Source organism: Salvelinus namaycush, chromosome 12 (genome assembly GCF_016432855.1).
Source record: "Salvelinus namaycush isolate Seneca chromosome 12, SaNama_1.0, whole genome shotgun sequence".
In the NCBI taxonomy this organism is placed as follows: Eukaryota; Metazoa; Chordata; class Actinopteri; order Salmoniformes; family Salmonidae; genus Salvelinus; species Salvelinus namaycush.
This window is the reverse complement of record NC_052318.1, coordinates 51,035,893-51,058,948: the sequence shown is the minus strand read 5'-3', so window position 1 is coordinate 51,058,948 and position 23,056 is coordinate 51,035,893. Positions and strand designations below refer to the sequence as shown.

The window sequence follows — 23,056 nt, the reverse complement described above, 5'->3', positions numbered from 1 at the left end:
TAGCGCCTCTCTGTAGTCATGTCTACACACCAACAATGTCCATTGTAGTGATCTAAATCTATTTCTATGTAAGACGCTGACATTAAACCAGGGATGAAAGTAAGCTGGAAATAAATAGTGCGGGTACGCCGTACCAGTCGAACAGGAGTCTATCGCAATAGTTAAAACAAAGATGCCAAGAACTGTAGGCTATTTATCATTACCCCATGTCAGTCGCATGAAACATGAGCGAATGGACTTGAAAACATGTAGAATACGCTCCAAAATGCAGTGTGGTTGGATGATAACAGTGACATTCTACAAAAGGCAGAGATGAGTGGCTGAGACCGAAACGCACAGACAGCAGATGACACATGAATTCAGGCTACAAGTGTAGGTAGGCCTAATAAATGACAAAATCACTGAATTTCATTCATTCGATTTTGTGTGTGTTTTGTAACAGATGTCTTTTCCATTCATTAAATGGCAGGTGTACAGTGCACTGTATGGTTGCAGGAATTCTTTTAGAGTGGACGAATGCGCGCAGGTAGGCAAGCTTACAGGAGCCTACTGAATTGATTGTTTGACAGCTCAAAACAATGTTTTAATGTTGTATAGAGCTGGTCTTTTTAAACAATCCTTATTAAGAGCTGTCATTTTATTGTGATGAACTGCAGTTTTAAATCTGTTTCGTCCTCTGTTATCTGAGTGATCCATAAAGTTTATGACACATTACAAAGGTCATGAAGGCTTTATCTGGATCGCAAACAATGACTCCTCTATTTGGTTAGACATTGAGACTTCTTCTTCTAAATACTCCTTACAGGATCTTTCATTTTTCAGAAGCTTCAAATCTGTAAAGGATCACTGCAATAACCCCATTCCAATTAACACTCAATAAAATGCAAATTAATTACTTAAAAATCATACAAAGTGATTTTCTGGATTTTTGTTTTAGATTCCATCTCTCACAGTTGAAGTGTACCTATGATAAAAATTACAGACCTCTATATGCTTTGTAAATAGGAAAACCTGCAAAATCGGCAGTGTATCAAATACTTGTTCTCCCCACTGTGTGTGTATATATATATATATATATATATATATATATATATAAATATCTCTATACATGTATGCAGGTGTGTGTAAGTGCTTACTGTTTTTTTTTGGCATCTCTTAAATTTGGGTGAAAATTGTGAAAGTACAACAAACAAAAAAATACTGTTAAATTTTTTTCAAATAATGCATTTAAAAAGATGTAACAAATATTTTCTTCCAGGTCCAAAGAGATCCTATGGAATTAATAGGGATTCTAGATGTAATTCTATTAGGCCCATAATTTTTTGGGGGTGCATTCGCATACCGGGAACAAACTCTATTTTCACCCCTGTAAATCATACACTACATCTCTATGTACGACACACACACATAACCACTCCCAACAATCCCAGCAGCCAGTGACGCAGACTCACCTTCATGAAGCCCATTCCTCCCATGACCTGGATACACTCGTCAGTCACTTCCCAGGCAGCCTCCTACGAGAGAGAGACAAGGTTATTATAGATTTAATATTCGTTTTTATTTCTATTAGCTAAGATTATTTCGTTTTACAAAAACATTTCTATTTCATTTTTATATTATTTCGTTTCAGTTTGAGTCTTAAGGACAGAAAATAGCCTATGCGTGGGAGGCTAGGAGTTATTCATGTGTGGTATAGTTTGTGTGTTTTTGGGGATGTCACTTCTTGCCACTGTGGGGCAGTAGTGCATAAGGTGATGTCACAAGTTAGGTTGGGTTTAAAAAGGTAGACCGAGTGAGATGACCTAGAATAGATGCACAAAGTAAACAGTAGTAGTGGGTCAATTCCCGCAACAACTAGGAGCGTTGGAGCGCGAGGCTAAACTTCTCTGCTGTTGCGGTCCCGTAGCGTGCGAGTTGTAGCAGCGCCAAGTAGAGGCACGGGTCCGACAGATCCGATATCCGACCCCGAGCGGGTACGAGTCCTAAACTCTGACTTTTGTCTCGGATCTAGGTCAGTTTGATATAATTGCCATGAGTCTCAGGTACGTGCAATTCAAATGGATTTACCGACTGGACCGTGCTCAGTTAATTGAATGTATGCGAGTGGATGAGAACTGTGTTGTTATCTGTGTCAGCCAATTGCAACACAATAAAACGTATAGCTTATGTCCAGCCGAAACTGGTTTTGGCTGCTCACGTCACATGTCCCTGCTGCTGAGGAGAGAGAGAGAGAGAGAGCGCAAGTGAACGGAGCCTTGGCTACTGTTGACAGCAAAGATGGAGGCCTTTTTCATTTAAGTAAAATACAAGTTGGAGGAGGAAGATTATAGTGAAAAGAAGCCTACAAGGGGAATGTCCTTGGGGACAAGTTTTAGAGGACAAATGTAAGAAGAATGTTGGCCCGGCCAAATAGACTGTGTGCTACTCGCTATTCAGGTTTGATGCAAATTTTCAAACTGATTTAATTTCGTATTTATTATAATTTGTTTTATCATTACGCTATAATCATTAATATTATTATTGTAGATGTATTTAAGAATCGAAACCAGTTCTTTATATATGCAAAAAGTGTTTTGTTTAATTTTGTTGATACATTTTAATTGGCTCAATTAAGTTCGAACTGTCATTTTAATTTTGTGCTATATTTAGTTAGATATGGGTTAAAAATATGGCTGTTGGAAAATAAGTGGCCTTAGCAATTGCTGACATTTGTTGAGTTCTGTTGAGCCAAATTGGCCAAATTAAGCTAATGTTGTGTTTTGCCATAATAGAATTACCGTAGCCCTATAGGCCTACTCTCACTCGAACCATGGAAAGGAAAAACCTAAGGCGAGACGCAAAACTTAATGACGCAATATAATAACCTGTTCGTATTTTCCTTATAAACATTTAATTGACTTGTAGACTTGATAGTACCCTAATAAAGTTCAGAAACTTTTGTGAAGGTTTGGTGGGGTACGTCTTATTAGGCTTAACTAGGCAGGCTTACGAAGGCTGTGCGCAGCAGCGTTCCAATTAACTCTCCGACAGTGAGGTGAGGAAGAATGTTTTGGGCCTAGCAGAGTAACTCCATTAATCTAACAATATAATGCTCATCTTTATTAAATAAGCTGATTGAAAATGTACAAATTAGCCTCCTTCTGTACACCTATCTGTATAGCAGTAGTAGCCTATCTGACAAGTAGCAGAAAGGTTGCTGGATCAAATCAACGAGCTGACGAGGTAAACATTTGTCGTTCTTCCCCTGAGCAAGGCAGTTAAGCCACTGTTCCCCATTCAGTTGTACAACTGACTAGGTATCCCCCTTTCCCTATAAAGAAATGCATGTCGGTGTTGGGAACATGGCGCTGGTCTATCTAGGCCTAAACTTCTCTTCCTTTAGACTTGGATTGTAAATATTCATTTCATACAGTGGACGCCTAGACCTACAGGCATACAATGCCCTGTTGCATTCAGCGCTCAAATCTCAGACAGCTGAACCATTGTTTTAGGAAATTAAAAACCAATAAAACAATATGCTATAAATTTGAGGGTGCTACATATCAATTTTTATTTGTTAAAGAGAGTTAAGGACACGTAACTGTGGATCATTTGGCCAATATCGCTTGTTTATTGAGGAGGTTTCTTTCTCTCTTTCTACTCTCGAATCTGAACGGGTCTCTCAGATCCGAACCGGCACGGTCTGTTTGGGTCCGACTGTCCTTAGGTCCATTCAGAACGGTTACGTTTAAAAAAAAAAAAAAAAAAAATATTTATGCATATCTGGTCGGGTGGGAAAGCCAAGGATCCAGAACAGATCTAACTTTTTGGACACCTCTAGTGTGAAGCGCACCCGTCTTGAATCGTGCGCATCTCAATGGGCTTTTGTTAAGTCAAGCCTTTCAAAGGGTTGCATTCTGGGCAGGAAACTGTTGTCTTACAGTCAGAAAACACACTAATCGTCTTATTTCAGTATTTACAGTCTATGCGGGATCTTCTGGATCAAATCAATACATTTTCTGACTGATTCAAATACATTGTGTGTCCTGAAGTTTCTGATGAAAATGCATTCATTTTACAATGTATCTTATGGAATATTTACACAATTGAAGTAATTGTTGTGAAATTCTTAAAAGAAGATAAAACCAGACAGTGCTGTACTCACAGAGGCAAAGATTTTGCTGATGGCAGCTTCAATATGGTAATCTTTGGATCCACTGTCCATGTTCCCACTGATCATGTATGCCATGGACTGAAAGAAAGGGGAGGGGAGAAGAGGACATGAAAATCACAACAGGATACCAAAAGAAGCTCCCTGTCATCAAGGCAAAGGGCGGCTACTCTGAAGAATCTCAAATATAAAATACATTTGTTTAACACTTTTTTGGTTACTACATGATTCCATCTGTGTCATTTCATAGTTGTGATGTCTTCACTATTATTTTACAAGGTAGAAAATTGTAAAAAGAAAGAAAAACCATTGAATGAGTAGGTGTCCAAACTTTTGACTGGTACTGTGCCTATATGTACGGTCACAAGAATCAGGCCTCCTTATCGTTCTTAGAATTTCTAAGTAAACAGCTGGAGGCAGGGCTTTCTCCTATAGATTTACATTTTTTATGGAATGGTTTGCCCATCTATGTGAGAGACACAGACTCGGTCTCAACCTTTAAGTCTTTCCTGAAGACTCATCTCTGTAGTAGGTCCTATAATTGAATGTAGTCTGACCTCTGACCCTATTACGTGGGCTGAGTCACTGGCTTGCTAGTGCTCTTCCATGCTGACCCTAGGAGGGGTGCATCACGTCTTGCCATGCTTTTTTCGCTATACTCGACTTGAGTGGGTTGAGTCAGTGACGTGACCTTCCTCTCCGGTTTTGCACCCCCTCGGGCTCCAGCCGTGGGGGAGATCTTCGTGGGCTATACTCAGCCTTGTCTCAGGGTTGTAAGTTGGTGGCCTGTTGATCTCCCTCTGGTGGTGTGGGGGCTGTGCGTTGGCAAAGTTGGTGAGGTTATATCCTGCCTGTTTGGCCTGTCCAGGGTATCGTCGGACGGGGCCACAATGTCCCCCAACCCCACCTGTCTAAGTGCCCAGTATCTATGCTGCAATAGTCTGTGTGTGTGTGTGTGTGTGTGGGGGGGGGGCTAGGCTCAGTCTGTCCTATCTGGTGTCCTGTGTGATCTTAGGTATGCTCACTAATTCTTCCATGTCTCTCTCGTCCTCTCCCAGCAGACCTGAGCCCTATGACCATGCCTCAGGACTACCTGGCATGATGACTCCTGACTGTCCCCATCCCACCTGACTATGCTGCTGATCCAGTTTTCAGCTGTTCTGCCTGCAGCTATCGAACCCTGACCTGTTCACCGGACATGCTACCTTATCCCGGACCTGCTGTTTCGACCCGCTCTCTCCCTCTCTATTGCACCTGCTGTCTCGACCTCTGAATGACCTGCTATAAAAAGCCAACTGATATTTACTCCTGAAGTGCTGATCTGTTGCACCCTCAATAACCACTGATTAGTATTTGACTCTGCTGGTGATCTATGAACGTTTGAACATCTTGAAGAACAATCTGGCCTTAATGGCCATGTACTTTTATCATCTCTACCGGGCACAGCCAGAAGAGGACTGGCCACATCTCAGAGTCTGGTTCCTCTCTAGGTTTCTTCCTAGGTTCTGGCCTTTCTAGGGAGTTTTTCCTCGCCACCGTGCTTCTACACCTGCATTGCTTGCTGTTTGGGGTTTTAGGCTGGGGTTCTGTACAGCACTTTGTGACATCTGATGAGGTTCTTTATAAATACATTTGGTTGATTGATTGAGTAATGGATTATGATGTGCATTATGCGATTGCTTCCGTCTTTCTGCCAGTGGCTGTAAGCATACCATGCACAGGTGGCGCCTTAAATTGGGGAGGATGGGCTCGTGGTAAAGGCTGGAGCGGAATAGGTGGAATGGTTTCAAATGCGTCAAACACATGGTTTCCGGGTATTTGATGCCATTCAACTTGGTCCGTTCCAGCCATTATTATGAGCCGTCCTCCCCTCAGCAGCCTCCACTGACACCATGTCAGCTGAAGTGTGGTGAGCATTCTGAACTAAAATGGCTGCCAGGGCATCACCCATAGGGTGCTACACATGGTGGCGGTTGAGCTGAGTTTCTCCTCATACTATGTAAAGAGTTTTGAGTGTGTGGAAAAGAAAGATATAAATTGATTATCAATCAATAGATACTCTGTGTACCTCAGTGACATATTGCAGCATAGCCATGCGTGCCAACTTCTCCTGGATAGCTCCATAGGTGTGGATCTTACTGCCAAACTGGACCCTGTTGGCTGCATGGTCCACCTGGGCAAAGAGACAGGACAGGAGTCAGTATGGGAGGTCAAGAAGTGCTAAAACAAACACAGTAACAGATCTTCAATGAGACCCGACAGATTCAACTGAAGGGCAAATAGAGGTAACACTTTATTTGGATAGTCCCACACAGCACTACTCACAGCCTGGGTGATGACTCCCTTCATGGTGCCGGAGAGGGCGGCGGCCATGCCGAAGCGCCCGTTGTTGAGGATGGCCATGGCCACCTTGAAGCCGCCACCTACCTCTCCCAGGACATTCTCAATGGGTACCGGGACATTCTCAAAGTACACCTCCGCCGTGTTGGATGCCTTAATGCCCATCTTCTTCTCAGGGGGACCGCTGGAGGAGGTAGAAGGTACAGAAATGTTGACGATACATGTAGTCCCATTGTGTCTTATCTACCTTAGATGAATGCATTGACAACATGTCACCTGGATAAGGGTGTTTGTTTAGGGCCTCCCGAGTGGAGCAGCAGTCTAAGGCACTGCATCGCAGTGGCGTCACTACAGACCCGGGATCGATCCCGGGCTGTGTCACAACCGGCCGTGACCTGGAGTCTCATAGGGCAGCGCACAATTGACCCAGCATCTTTCGGGTTAGGGGAAGGTTTGGCCGGAGTGGCTTCACTTGGCTCATCGTGCTCTTGCGACTCCTTGAGGCGGGTGTTTCCTCTGACACATGGGAGTTAAGGAGCGCGGTTTGGCGGGTATTTTTTCGGAGGGCGCATGACTCGACCTTCGCCTCTCCCGAACCCGTTGGGGAGTTGCAGCGATGAGACAAGGTCGTAATTGAAAAATGGGGGGGGGGGTGTATACGAAAAGAGTGGTTGCTTAAAGCCCGAAATTAAAATGTTTTTGTTTTGTCTTTGTCTGCAACTTCTTTAAAATTTGGATGTGCATCTTCAGGACAGAAACTTCTTAAAATGTTCACTAAAAACAAGACTATGGAGAGACAGAAAAGTAATATAGAGACTGGGATAGTCATTAAATCAACAATCATGTGAAGCTTCTAACAAGAAACATACAGTACATACTCTTACTTAAATTCCCCCATTTCAGACCTCCCTCTTCCAATCCCTCCCTTTCTCCATCCTTCCATATCTGTATCCATCTCCCAGCCGCTCTCCATCCTTTCGCCCATCACTCACTGTGTCACTCCTCCGAAGCTCCTCTCCACGATAAAGGCTGTGATTTTGTCTTTCATTTGTCCCGTCTTCTCATCCATCATGGGCATCTTGGCAAACACTGTGAAGATCTCAGCCAGACCACCATTACTGACAACACAGAGTCAGGATAAGTCAAAGAAAACAATAGCAATACTGTATACAACCACAACTCTATATTAGGAACTTTGTGCATGAGAAGTAATTTCTCCAACAATTGTTACAGACAGATTATTTCACTTAATCACATTCCAGTGGGTCAGAAGTTACATAGATTAAGTTGACTGTGCTTTTAAACAGCTTGGAAAATTCCAGAAAATGATGTCATGGCTTTAGAAGCTTCTGAAAGGCTAATTGACATCATTTGAGTCAATTGGAGGTGTACCTGTGGATGTATTTCAAGGCCTACCTTCAAACTCAGTGCCTCTTTGCTTGACATCATGGGAAAATCAAAAGAAACAAGCCAAGACATCAGAAAATAAATTGTAGACCTCCACAAGTCTGGTTCATTCTTGGGAGCAATTTACAAACACCTTAAGGTACCATGTTCATCTGTACAAACAATAGTACGCAAGTATAAACACCATGTGACCACACAGCCGTCATACCGCTCAGGAAGGGGACGCGTTCTGTGTCCTAGAGATTAACTTATTTTGGTGAAAAATGTGCAAATCAATCCCAGAACAACAGCAAAGGACCTTGTGAAGATGCTGGAGGAAACGGGTACAAAAGTATCTATATCCACAGTAAAACGAGTCCTATATCGACATAACCTGAAAGGCCGCTCAGCAAGGAAGAAGCCACTGCTCCAAAACCGCCATAAAAAAGCAGTTTGCAACTGCACATGGGGACAAAGATCATACTTTTTGGAGAAATGTCCTCTGGTCTGATGAAACAAAAATAGAACTGTTTGACCATAATGACCATCGGTATGTTGAAAATGATGTGGATATATTGAAGCAACATCTCAAAACATCAGTCAGGAAGTTAAAGCTTGGTCGCAAATGGGTCTTCCAAATGAACAATGACCCCAAGCATACTTCCAAAGTTGTGGCAAAATGGCTTAAAGACAACAAAGTCAAGGTATTGGAGTGGCCATCACAAAGCCCTGACCTCAATCCTATAGAGAATTTGTGGGCAGAACTGAAAAAGTGTGTGCGAGCAAGGAGGCCTACATACCTGACTCAGTTACACCAGCTCTGTCAGGAGGAATTGGCCAAAATTCACCCAACTTATTGTGGGAAGCTTGTGGAAGGCTACCCGAAACGTTTGACCCAAGTTAAACAAGTTAAAGGCAATGCTACCAAATACTAATTGAGTGTATGTAAACTTCTGACCCACTGGGAATGTGATCAAGAAATACAAGCTGAAATAAATAATTCTCTCTACTATTATTCTGACAGAAGACAGGGAATTTTTACTAGGATTAAATGTCAGTAATTGTGAAAAACTGAGTTGAAATGTATTTGGCTAAGGTGTATGTAAACTTCAGACTTCCAATGTAGCTATGAATGTGTACAAGACATAAACTACACTAAACCGTGTGTTTGCCATACTAAATGATAGCACAATGTTGGTGGTCCAGCAGTACCTGATCCAGATCTTGCCTCCATTGAGGATGTAGTGTTTTCCACAGGGAGAGAGGGTAGCGAGGGTCTTTATGGACGCAGCGTCAGAGCCACTGGCTGGTTCAGTCAGACAGAAAGCAGCCAGGGTCTCACCTAGATAAAAGAGGAAGGAGAAATAAGGACAACAGATTTTAAATGCCTTATACGTGGAATTATACAGTCTAGGTATAATAATACATAGTCATTTTATTTGGTTCCGCCTAAGAGAGAGTAACGACAAAGCCTCTATTTTTATTTGACCTTTATTTAACTAGGCAAGTCAGTTAAGAACAAATTCTTATTTTCAACGACGGTCTACTGGGGAACAGTGGCTTAACTGCCTTGTTCAAGGGCAAAACGACAGATTTGTACCTTGTCAGCTCGGGGATTTGACCAACGCTCTAACCACTAGGCTACCTGCCGCCTCTCTCTCACCTGTGGCCAGCTTGGGCAGGTATTTCTCCTTCTGGGCGGGACTACCAACCAGCAGGATGCCCTTGAATCCGATGGACTGGTGGGCACCCAGAGTGATGCCAACCCCCAGGTCGTGCTGGCCCACGACCTCCACCAGCCTGGCATACTGTTCAATATAAAGGACGTTAAAACATGAGTGTACTTCACTTACACAGTACACTCTACCAGTCTGGTGTAGTATTGTCAGAGGACACAAAAGTTTAAAAAAGTCTTTAAAGGTTATTCTGCAGCCATCCTTATCAAGAGCAACATACGTAGCTCAGTTTCGTGCTGACTTGTTTCGACATAGGGATGGATGTTCTACTACCGGCACATCATTCTTTATCCGGTGGACATGGCTTGAACCGCATGGTAGCATCCTTCACAAACAGCAGTTTCACCACCAACACCTCACAGCACCTCCAGAAAGCATTCAGACCCATTGACATTTTCCAAATTTTATTCTAAAATATATAGATTTCCCCCTCAGCAATCTACACACAATACTCAATAATGACAAAGCAAAAACAGGTTTTTTAGAAATGTGTACAAATGTATTAAAAATAAAAAAGTAAATATCACATTTACATAAGTATTCAGACCCTTTACTCAGTACTTTGTTGAAGCACCTTTGGCAGCAATTACAGCCTTGAGTCTTCTTGGGTATGACACTAAAAGCTTGGCACACCTGTATTTAGGGAGTTTCTCCCATTCTGCTCTGCCGATCCTCTCAAGCTCGGTCAGGTTGGATGGGGAGCATTGCTGCACAGCTATTTTCAGGTTCGATCGGGTTCAAGTCTGGGCTCTGGCTACGCCACTCAAGGACATTCAGAGACTCGTCCTGAAGCCACTCCTGCGTTGTCTTGGCTGTGTGCTTAAGGTTGTTGTCCTGTTGGAAGGTGAAACTTTGCCCCAGTCTGAGGTCCTGAGTGCTCTGGAGCAGGTTTTCATAAAGGATCTCTCTGTACTTAGTTTTTTCATCTTTCCCTCGATCCTGACTAGTCTCCTAGTCCCTGCCGCTGAAAAATATGCCCACAGCAAGATGCTGCCACCACCACCGTGCTTCACCTTAGGGATGGTGCCAGGTTTCCTCCAGATGTGACGCTTGACATTCAGGTCAGAAAGTGCTCAATCTTGGTTTCATCAGACCAGTTAATCTTGTTTCTCATGGTCTGAGAGTCTTCAGGTGCCTTTGGACAAACTCCAATCGGGCTGTCGTGTGCCTTTTACTGAGGGGGGGCTTCCGTCTGGCCACTGTACCATAAAGGCACCTGAGAGTAGTGCAGAGATGGTTGTCCTTCTGGAAGGTTCTCAGAGGAACTCCAGAGCTCTGTCAGAGTGACCATCGAGTTCGTGGTCACCTCCCTGACCAAGGTCCTTCTCTCCCTCAGTTTGGCCTGGCGGCCAGCTCTATGAAGAATCTTGGTGATTCCAAACCTCTTCCATTTAAGAATGATGGAGGCCACTGTGTTCTTGGGGACCTTCAAAGCTGCAGATATATTTTGGTACCCTTCCCCAGATGTGTGCATCGAGACAATCCTGTCTCGGAGCTCTACGGACAATTCCTTCGACCTCATGGCTTGGTTTTTGTTCTGACATGCACTGTCAACTGTGGGACCTTATATAGACAGGTGTGTGCCTTTCCAAATCATGCCTTTCCAAATCATGTCCAATCAAAGGTATGTTTTTTATTTTTAATAATTTAGCAAAAATTTCTAAAACCCTGTTTTCGATTTGTCATTATGGGGTATTGTGTGTAGATTGCTGAGGATTAAACTATTTATTTAATCCATTTTAGAATAAGGCTGTAACATAACAAAATGTGGGGGAAAAAATCAAGGGGTCTGAATACTTTCCAAAGGCACTGTATATGCATCCTTGCACACGTGTGCTGGTGTTTCTGCTAACCTGTGTATTATGTGTTGGAATAGTGTGTTCTTACTGTATAGAGGTAAAAGGGTATCCCTGCTTACCTGCGTACTGGTTGGGGTATAGCTCTTAAGGTGTGTGTGTGTGTGTCTGTCTGTGTCCCTGTGTGTTGTTACCCCCACGCCCCCCCAGGTCAGTGTGTGTGTGTTCTAACTATACTTGTTGAACCAGAACTCCCCACAACAATATTAAACAAACAAACATTTGACCAAATAGGGACATTTTGTTCTCCCCACAAGGTCAAATGCTATTTCAATGGGTTTTAGTGTTAGAAACTAGGGTACAGGTTAGGGAAAATATACTTTTTTTGAATTGTGTGTCTCCACAAGGTTAGTTGTACAAGACTGTGTGTGTATAGAGATAAAAGTGTATGTTCTCACCTGTGTGTTGGTGAGCCCCACGCCCCCCAGGTCCTGGGGGACCTGTAAGCCAAAGGCCCCCATCTCTTTCAGGCTTTCCATGGTGCTGTCCTCCACCTTCTCCAGGGAGTCATTCTTTGCTGGGTCATTCACCTCCTACAGCACACCATATATACAGTTGAAGTCGGAAGATTACATACGCTTAGGTTGGAGTCATTAAAACTCATTTTTGAACTTGTCCAATAAGAAACGCTTGTTTTTGTTTTCCGCTGAGAAACATTTTGCTACGGTGTTCTCTAATGAACATGACCCTGATGACAAATCTAATGGCAGTAAAGAAATGTAGCTTGAATAACTTAAGAGGAAATATGTGTTGTGGTTTACTATTTGTAAAATAAAAATTTGGTCACAAAAAAAAAAAGAAAAGGTGAATTGAAACTCACTTCAAAGAATTTGGAAACGGGTGGGACTAACTCCTGGAGGAACTGGGTCTGTTCCTCGTTCATCACTGGGAAACAGCAAAAAGACCTCAACTGTTAGTTGTTCCAACAGGTCTCCTTTACATAACAGCTAAGTGGCTGCATAACAATACATGGATGCCTTGACAGCTAAACATGACTAGTCCATTCACCTGAGGGGAAGGGAAAGACCTGTGAGGGGTTGATCTGGCCCTTGAACATGTTGACGGCGAAAGACTGGGACTCCTACAAGAGATACATGGAGTCATGTTGATACTGTCACACACAAAAAAGCAGGAAATGCATACTGTACTTTCTAACGCATTTCAGAGGGATCTAAGCGCAGCTCAGTCATAATTGTTGATCTTGAACTTTTAAAACATGGAGACCCAAACGGTAGCCACATCCAGTATGGACAACTTCAGTAAAGCAGTACTTTATAGGGAGGAAGGTTGTTTTAAAAAACACAAGGGTGAATATGAGTGATGTTATGACAAAAATAAGTCTTCCACTCATACCACGCTCTGTGCCTTCTTGGCAGTGGCTGCCTTGGTTGCTGTGGTGGTGCCAACAGCCTGCTTGTCCAGCACTGCCTGTAGAGGGACAAACACAACCAAGCAATGTCATACAGAGAGAAGAGGGAAGAGATTACAACCATAGAAATATAATCTCATTCTAGTTCTATGGTTACAATATGTTAGAGAGATAGGGACTGAAAGAACTGAATTTCCAATGGATTATTGATAGGTGGGATCAGGATAATTGAATGGAGTGGTACAGTACTTTAGACAGGGGAAACAGGCAACAATAGCGAAGGGGTTTGTCAAAGAGAGTAGAAGACCCTGATCCTTCCTATACACAAGGATTAAATATGAAAGAGAAACAGTAATATATTACTCTTAAGAATCTGAGTGTTCATTTAAAAACAAGGCAACATTAAACATGTCCCACACAAATGATGCCCGCGCCGCATCTCGGGCCAATTAGTGACAACAATTTAAGCTCATAATGGGACAACATGCTTGATATAAGTTCGGAATTTCAGTTGATTATTATAGTGCCACCCTTGGGCCTATCAGTGTAATTTTGTAAATTACAGATATCTATGGCAAGACGCATCATTCACCCAAGTTGTCAAAATCAGGCCAGTGGTGTCTGGGATATCGAGTGGGTTAGCAAGACTCATATCCCTGAACGTGTGCCAAATTTATGCACCGAGTCAAACAAATCAAGAGCTATAAACATGTGTTAATTATAGCGCCACCGTGTGGTTGATATGAAGGTTCTTGCATATGTTAAGTGTTGACAGTGTTTGCAACATGTGTACCAAATTGTGTGACAAAACAAATATCCTTGACTGATATATATATATTTTAAGACCATGCCCATGTGAATGTTTATTGGTCAATACTAGTCTAGAAAATATTGCGTTGAGACAGTTGTCCATAGATTCCACATATCAAGTTTCGTGCAGATCGGTCATTCGGTGCCAGAAGAGTAGCGTTTGAAATGTTTTTCACTAAATTGTTAATGGCAGAAAATCCATCATGGCGGACCGTATGGGTCCATGAGGCAAATTTGTTCCTTGTGAGGAGAGGGACCTATTGTCGCATTCAAGACAACTGGGAACTCTGGAGAAAAACAAGCTCCTACTGGGATTTTTTTTTGGAACGGTCATCCAACTCAAAATTCCAAATCGGGAAACTTGGGCATCTTTCTAGAGCTCCCACTTTCCGACCTGGAGATCATTGACTTCATGATTTGACCTCTTTTTTTCCTGTTCCCAGTTGAAGTGAAAGCACTATATGTACCGAATTTCATGACTTTAGATCAAACGGGGTGAGACATGACCTTTTCATGTATGTATTGTCAATCACTTGTTATAGAGCCACCATCTGGTCTACCAGTGATATTTTGTAAGTGCCGGATGTCTATGGCAACAATAGCCCATCACTTGTGAATGATGCCCAGCTTAAGGCAAAAAACAGCCAAATGCCTTTTTTTTGCAACTTTTTCAAATCATAGTCGCACACCTCATGTAGCCCAGCCCATAGTCCTATATGTTTTTATAAGGTTTGTATCACAACTAAAGTGGCCAAATAACTTGTTAAAATTAACCACATTAATCCGCTTTACAATGTGTGTAGAGTCTAACTGGCATACCTACACAGAGCATGAGTTTCAAGTTTGGGGAAGATAATTTTCACCATAAGAATGCACCTTTATAATAAAAGCATTACATGCATAATCGCATTTGGGTCACTTTTGATAACGGTGTTTTCAAGTTAATGGGACATTCACGCTTCTAGCCTACAGCGGTGTGCGCACTGCTGCGCTTATAATGTGTAGAAATAGCCTAATAGTTTATCAACATTTTAAGCTAAACGTTCTGATCTGTTGTGTGAGCCACATTGCGTAAAATAGTTTTGATGCTAGTGGTTATATTAATTTGGGATCTATCGCATCCCACAACTGTCCCAGACTATGTTTGGGAAATTATTTATTGCACAGAATAGGTCAACTTTTGTACTATGGGGGATAGTAGGTTGACATAGGCTGGCGCTTTTGCTGTTCGTTAGGCCTACTCATCTTGTTGGCTGACGAAAAGTAAATGTGGACAGTTCTTCCAATATGCACCTTGGAATGGGATAAGGACGTGTGCAGTTGCTGTTGATTTTTTTAGGGGGCATTACGGCCACACATATAGGGGATGCAGCTGGGAAATTTGAGGCATTATCAAGTGCTTGTCAAATTGTGAATGACAGACTGATGAAGTGTGTACAGCCTGCGCAAAAAAAACAAAGCAGAGCTCATGCCTTTCATGTGACTTTTTTCAAATCCTCATTAGTCACATCATGCAGCCTTACAATGCATTAAAAATCAAAAGCCCAACATATGCATGACAACTAAAGTTACATAACTCTAAATTAAGCATATTGGAGTACCTGTTTCTTTGTTAACACTCACAGAATAGCCAGATGTGCACACTCCCTCAAATGATTTGGAGAAAATATCCTTTATGATAGCCACATTAGCAGCTAATTAGCGTTTCATTTTTGGGAGGTAAATACAGGCAAATATATTGATAAAAGTCACCTTGTCTGAGAGAGATTTACATGGTTATCAAAACTTCACGCCAGGGTAAGCCTACACCCAACAGCCCTTATTTTAAGTGTTTCTACAATCCCCTATGGAAAAAAATATGGTGGAAAAACAATTGGAACCATTTCCCTGTTTGACCACTAGGTTTTATGGGTATTATGACACATACTGTGGTACTCTATTGACATGGTCATTGGTCAGACACATGCACTGTGTGACCTGGCTGTCCCCTGTCTATCATTGAATGGAAATAGAACTCAGCACCACCTATAACCTACATTGGAGTCACGTGAGTCCACGGTGAACTTTCCCCCACTTCTCGATGCTATTACATATCCTGATGGATATGGTAGGTCCATATAGGTTACCTCCACTGGAAGCAATGTCATCCTTTTATCAGTTACACTTTATTATCTCATTTGGATAACATTTTATTAATACAACATTATGACGCAGAATCGTTTGTTTAGACACCTGAACACATAACCTATGAGCTGTCAAGATGGCAACAAACGCTCCTGTTTAGAATAATCACTGCTACAATGTTTTATCATTGATACAATGTTTCCAATTTTACCAGGAAAAAGAGTGCGTGGCTGTGAGTGTTCTGTTTTATGACAGCGCCCTGTCCATACATTGCCTACCTCCGCGGCCTGAGAAGAAGCATAGAGGCGGGCATTCTGCGTGGCTGCTGCTCCGATCTGCTTCTGAATCCTACACGAATATAAATACGAATTGAAAATTATTGAATGTATATAAATACATCGTTTTAAAGCTGTTTTGTCAGTGAGAACGTATTTACTTACCCGGAAAAGGCAGGGGAGATACGAAGTGCTGTGCACAAAGCAGGAGTCAAGCTCACTTTGCCCAAAAGCATATTGAACGACCGCCTTAACTATCTTCAGAATTAAATGAAATTAAGGTTAAAGAGATCTGTTTGATCTTGTGTCCCGAATAAGCGCTCCAAATGGACGACTTTGTCCTTCTGAGTCAAAACCGGTGACTTATTCAAGTAGGCTACTGCAGTTGTGTAATGTAGAAAAAAATCCACTGAAGAAAATGGCCAGAGCATAGAAAGAAGGATTCTAGACACACCAGCTGCCTGTCTGACCGGGTCTAGACAGCGCATACGGAAGACTTGTCTAGCTTCTTGGAATCTATGCACAGGAAATACGGAAATGTAGACTGCATAGAGTGACAAGGTGGAGGAGGAGCTCCGTAGATCCTTCGTGTCCAGAGGTAATTTAGAAATTCATTGTAGCTCTGTAGAGTCTATTTTATCTACTTTTCTCGAGCCAATTAGCTTGTTCCATTCCCGAATTAGTCATTATACTCATATATTCCGATTTAAATCAACAAAAGCGATAGTTTAAAAAAGGTTAAGGGGCATAGGCTGTGTTGGCAAAATCACTACATATCCCATCCAGTTGTCATAGTTCCAAGACCAGTCAGAAACGTCCAGCTACGCAAATGACTCCTGTGGATCTCAAAACTGCATTTGCATCCAGATTAACGCCTTGATCACACCGACAGTATTTTGCGCAATATGGTACACAGCATCATCTGGATATGTGTGCAACAAAAGTTCATAATTCACCTTCTGCTATCATTTCTGTCACGCCTTGATCACACCGATAGTACGTTTGCGCAAAATAGAACGTGTCATCATCTGAATATGTGTGCAACAAAAGTTCAACATTCACCTTCTGCCTACAATTTCACTCAAGCCGTAGCATACAGTTTGACGCATACGTTCGATAAATCCAACACATTCACCACACAGAACACACTGTAACTTCCTCTGCAAAGCAATGCTGCAAGGCTAATGCCGCATCCCATTGGAAAGGAATGTACTTCTGATGTACCGTTGGTGTGATCAAGGTGTAAGCAGCAATATAATCCTTGTTTTACCACATGACAGATAGACTGAACCAGTCATGACTATTCGCCAAAGCAATAAATATTTGTCAAGTTTCTTTCGAGCGAATTTCTAAGTTACATGGTTGTATAACTAGGAGTTTTGAAGTTGAGGGTGCAGTACATTTACATTTACATTTAAGTCATTTAGCAGACGCTCTTATCCAGAGCGATTTACAAATTGGTGCATTCACCTTATGATATCCAGTATTTGTGAAGTGTGGCAATGTGGATGAAAACTAGTTGTACTTTTTGTCCAATTAATATTTCCTATTACATGACAAGATAAAACACGAGTTAAGAGTCCTGCCTCTTTTATTTTATTTGAATCTGAAATCAAACAACATAAATGGTTTTGTTTTTTGTTTTTATTGTCTAAAGAAACATTACTTAACGAGAAATTGAATAACGATTTGATTATTCAAATGTTGTGTTTTTAATGATCGGTTCTGGTTCAAGCCATGCTCTACGTTTTGACCAATTTAATAGTCGTGGCTTCCTGACAACACAGGACATGATCAATGGGTTGTTTTCACGTTTTTGATCTGCATATTGTTACAGTTTTCTTTTGTTCATTTATGTTTTGGAGTTGGACTTTAGCCCACGTAGCTAAAGTCCAACACGTATCTGCCCAAAGATACGCGTGTGAACAATAGTGATTTGCAGTTCGCGAATGATTCGTTCTTTTTGAACCACTCATTTTACTGACTCCAGAGTCTTTTTTCTTTTTCTTTTCTGAGTGACTGGTTACTGCTGGCTGGAATGAATTCTACAGCAGGATTAAAGCCTATGTATGCTTGATCCGAACATGTGGTCCAGAGGCTCTGTGGAGGGTGTGACACAGTTGCAGAGCCTCCGAGGCTTGCGAAGGCCAAATCGAGCTCAGTAGGTGATGCCATGAGCCTCCCAAATTTTGTAACAATGTGGAGGGCTCCACATAGCTCCGTATAGCTCTGTATTGACATGATTGGTTGACAGTAGGTGGGGGCGGTACATCCTGTATAAAAATAATTCGCTTCCTTGACAACAAACATGGAGAACGTTACCAAAAGGCTATTAGAACAAGTTCATAAAAAAATACATCTGAAGTTGTGTGAAAAAATGACTGGGGGCGAAATATACTTATCCCATGGGCAACGAAACTCAAAAGAGGTGATGATATTCATTAACAATAATTTTGCTTCTAATGTGCAAATTGTCCTAACAGATCCACAAGGTAGATGGATTATTTTTAACTAGGACAGAAGAATTTATAACTTCTTTTTTTCCGACATAACATGCAGTACCAGTCAAAAGTTTGGACACACCTACTTATTCAAGGGTTTTTCTTTATTTTTACTATTTTCTTCATTGTAGAATAATAGTGAAAACATCAAAACTATGAAATAACACACATGGAATCATGTAGTAACCAAAAAAAGGGTTAAACAAATCAAAATATATTTTATATTTGAGATTCTTCAAAGTAGACATCTTTTGCCTTGATGACACCTTTGCACACTCTCGGCATTCTCTCTACCAGCTTCGTGAGGTAGTCACCTGAAATGCATTTCAATTAACAGGTGTGCCTTGTTAAAAGTACATTTGTGGAATTTCTTTCCCTCTTACTGCCTTTGAGCCAATCAGTTGTGTTGGGACAAGGTAGGGGTGGTATACTGAAGACAGCCCTATTTGGTAAAAGACCAAGTCCATATTATGGCAAGAACAGCTCAAATAAGCAAAGTGAAACGACATGAAGGTCAGTCAATCCAGAAAATGTCAAGAACTTTGAAAGTTTCTTCAAGTGCAGTCGCAAAAACCATCAAGCGCTGATGAAACTGGCTCTCATGAGGACCACCACAGGAAAGGAAGACCCAGAGTTACCTCTGCTGCAGAGGATACGTTTATTAGAGTTACCAGCCTCAGAAATTGCAGCCCAAATAAATGCTTGTCAGAGTTCAAGTAACAGACACATCACAACATCAACTGTTCAGAGGAGACTGCGTGAATCAGGCCTTCATGGTCAAATTGCTGCATAGAAACCACTACTAAAGGGCATCAATAAGAAGAAGATACTTGCTTGAGCAAAGAAACACGAGCAATGGACATTAGACCTGTGGAAATCTGTCCTTTGGTCTGATGAGTCCAAATTTGAGATTTTTGGTTCCAACCGCCGTCTCTGTGAGGTGTGAGGGTGCTTTGCTTGTGACACTGTCAGTGATTTATTTAGACTTCAAGGCACACTTAACCAGCATGGCTACCACAGCATTCTGCAGCGATACGCCATCGCATCTGGTTTGTTCTTAGTGGGACTATCATTTATTTTTCAACAGGACAATGACCTAACACACCTCCAGGCTGTGTAAGGGCTATTTGTCCAAGAAGGAGAGTGATGAGTGCTGCATCAGATGACCTGGCCTCCACAATCCCCCGACCTCAACCCAATTGAGATGGTTTGGGATGAGTTGGACCGCAGAGTGAAGGAAAAGCAGCCAACAAGTGCTCAGCATGTGGGAACTCCTTCAAGACTGTTGGAAAATCATTCCAGGTGAAGCTGGTTGAGAGAATGCCAAGAGTGTGCAAAGCTGTCAAGGCAAAGGGTGGCTACTTTGAAGAATCTGAAAAATATTTGGATTTGTTTAACACTTTTGGTTACATCAAATCAAATTTATAAAGCCCTTACATCAGCTGATATCTCAAAGTGCTGTACAGAAACCCAGCCTAAAACCCCAAACAGCAAGCAATGCAGGTGTTGAAGCACGTTACTACATGATTCCATATGTGTTATTTCATAGTATTGATGTTGTCACTATTATTCTACAATGTAGAAAATAGTAAAAATTAAGAAAAACCCTTGAATGAGTAGGTGTGTCCAAACGTTTGACTGGTACTGTAGGTACAGCAGATCCCCTTATTGTATGGGACACTTTTAAATGTGCCTTTAGAATTGCTAACTATTAAAATCGTATCCAACAATAATATCAAGGGGCTAGAAATTCAGGGCTTAAAAGCACAGGTGTAACGTATATGCTACAAGTCAGGTGCAGAAGGTGAGTTTAATAATGAGCATAAGCCGACTAAAAACAGGATAAACGTACTGAACGTGAACAAAACCAATACTGCCTGAATACTGAGGGCTAAATAAAGGGGAAATAATCAAGGTAAGGATGACGTCCAGGTGTGCATAACGATGGGGAGCAGGTGTGCGTAATGGTGGTTGCCAGGTATGCGTAAATGTGGGTTGACGGGATCGGTGGTTAGTAGAGTAGCGACGTTGAGCGCGGGAGAGAGGGAACGGGAGTAAGCATGACAAATGGTGTCATTGTACGCTGATGATTCATGTTTTTTTTTAATCCATAATTTGGATCTCTCCACAGCCTCGGAGGATCTAGAAACGTTTTCCAACCTCTCTGGATTACAACCAAATGATGATCAATATTACGTATTGGATCATTAAAAAACACTACTTTTACTTTAACAATAAAATGGTCTGATGGTGATGTTGATATACATATCCCGAAATAAATAATTGATCTCACTCCAATACATTTTTATAGAAAGTTACCAAAAATAGATAAGATCTTGCTAACATGTTAAGGTAAATACCTGTCTATTTGTGGGAAAATCACTCTGATTAACTCTAGTCATATCCCAGTTGACCTATTTTCTTTACCTAGCGACCTGTTTTTTTAAATTATATGAGCAAAAAATACATTTTATTTTGAATGGCATGCCAAACTGGCCTATTTATATAATGAATATGAATTCGGAGGGCAGAAATTAAATATTAAAACATTAGACCTGTCACTAAAGGCTTCAGTCATACAAAAGGTATACTTAAATCTGAGCTGGTTATCTAGCACATTAGTCAATGTTCAAGAATGGCCTTTTTCCCTTCATTCAGATGACCTCTCACTTTCGGTTATTTGAAAATGAAATCCTCTCCAAAATATCACTATTGTTAAAACATGCCATAGAAAGTTGATTTAATGTTTAATCCACCAGAAAAGACAGAACAAATAATACAACAAATATTATGGTTAAACTCAAATATACTAATTGATAAAAAAAATATTTATTTGGGGAATACATTTTTTAAAATTATATTAACTTTGTAAACTATATCATAAATAGGGCTGGTGGAGTTGTCACACATGCAGGTAATAAAAATATGGAAATATCTGCTCTACCCAAAATTGCAGCATTACCGCAAAAATGGAAGAGGCAAGTGGAATCAAATCATATTTTATTTGTCACATGTGCCGAATACAACAGGTGTAGACATAACAGTGAAATGCTTACTTACAAGCCCTTAACCAACAATGCAGTTGAAAAAAACAAGTGTTAAGAAAAAAATGACAGTAGCTATATACAGCGGGTACCGATTCAGAGTCAATGTGCGGGCGCACAGGTTAGTCGAGGTAATTTGTACATGTTGATTGAGTTAAAGTGACTATGCATAAATAATAAACAGAGAGCAGCAGCAGCAACGTAAAAGAGGGGGGGGGGCGGGCAATGCAAACAGTCTGGGTAGCCACCTGATTAGCTATTCAGGAGTCTTATGAAGGGGGAAAAAGTAAGGAGCTTGTCTGTCGGCCCTGCTTTAAAGACCAAAACTGGTTAAATTAAAAGGTATACCAGTTTCATTTTTTTTTGGTACTTTTAACCCCTTTTTCGTGATATCCAATTGGTAGTTAGTCTTGTCCCATCGCTGCAACTCCCCTGCCAAGCTGCACTGCTTCTTGACACACTGCTCGAGTAACCCGGAAGCCAGCCGCACCGTACAACTGGCGACCGAAGTCAGCGTGCATGCGCCCGGCCGGCTGTCTGCAAGAAGCCTTACATATGAAACAGCCTACAAGGCAGCATCCTGACTTATCAGCCTCTGAGGCTGCTAAATCTGATCAGCCTGCCAGGAATGGAGCTCACCCACTGTAAATGTAAATATTATCCACAAAACATGAAGTGTCGCTTGCAATTATACATATATCAGTTCTGCTCAATAACAACCAGCATAGATAACAAGCTAGCTTGCTAACAAGACTAACGTTACCTAGCTAGCTCACAAGACTAGCTGCGTTATTCCTTGCATGCAATGGGCTGTGGTCTTGGGGGTGGCACATAGTCTGGGAGAAAGGTTGCCCGTCAGGCATAGTTCAGGGCTTAAATGCCCAACATTGCGAACAAACACAGCCACATGATGACGTGGTTATCCTGCACCTGAACAAATGAATGGATGATGTGGTACTTTTGATTATCTTGTGTTCGACAAAACAACTTTTATTATGTAGTGATCATAAGATAAATTAGTCGTGATCGACATAACGAGGGAAATACACTGAAAAAATAAATAAACGCAACAATTTCTAAGAATTACCTGAGTTACAGTTCATATAAGGAAATCAGTCAATTGATATAAATTCATTAGGCCCTAATCTATGGATTTCACCTGACCCGGACTACCGATATGTATCGGTTGTCTGCCATCTTCCCAGTACAGTTGAAACCGGGATTCATCTGTGAAGAGCACACTTCTCCAGTGTGTTAATGGCCATAGAAGGTGAGCATTTTCAAACTGAAGTCTTTTACAACGCCGAACTGCAGTCAGTTCAAGACGCATGTGAGGTCAACGAGCATGCAAATGAGCTTCCCTGAGACGGTTTGTGATAGAAATAAGGTTTTTGTACAGTTGGAAAACATCTGGGATCTTTTATTTCAGCTCATGAAACATGGGACTAACACTTTACATGTTGCG

General features: G+C 41.5%; 1 protein-coding gene across 1 annotated transcript in view; it reads right to left on the bottom strand.

Annotated features, from left to right (window-relative positions):
• acadvl (acyl-CoA dehydrogenase very long chain) overlaps window positions 1–16,578 on the bottom strand; it is a 31,710-nt gene extending 15,132 nt beyond the window's left edge. Inside the window, exons 1-13 of the mRNA XM_039006010.1 lie at window positions 16,212–16,578; window positions 16,050–16,119; window positions 12,822–12,896; window positions 12,477–12,549; window positions 12,289–12,353; window positions 11,867–12,001; window positions 9,540–9,684; window positions 9,089–9,218; window positions 7,483–7,608; window positions 6,476–6,674; window positions 6,219–6,323; window positions 4,145–4,231; window positions 1,452–1,514 (exon numbers count right to left, since the gene is read on the bottom strand). Coding sequence (XP_038861938.1) covers window positions 1,452–1,514; window positions 4,145–4,231; window positions 6,219–6,323; window positions 6,476–6,674; window positions 7,483–7,608; window positions 9,089–9,218; window positions 9,540–9,684; window positions 11,867–12,001; window positions 12,289–12,353; window positions 12,477–12,549; window positions 12,822–12,896; window positions 16,050–16,119; window positions 16,212–16,282 — 1,344 coding nt within the window. The 5' untranslated portion in view covers window positions 16,283–16,578. The remainder of the gene's footprint in view (window positions 1–1,451; window positions 1,515–4,144; window positions 4,232–6,218; window positions 6,324–6,475; window positions 6,675–7,482; window positions 7,609–9,088; window positions 9,219–9,539; window positions 9,685–11,866; window positions 12,002–12,288; window positions 12,354–12,476; window positions 12,550–12,821; window positions 12,897–16,049; window positions 16,120–16,211) is intronic.
• Window positions 16,579–23,056: the final 6,478 nt, after the last annotated feature.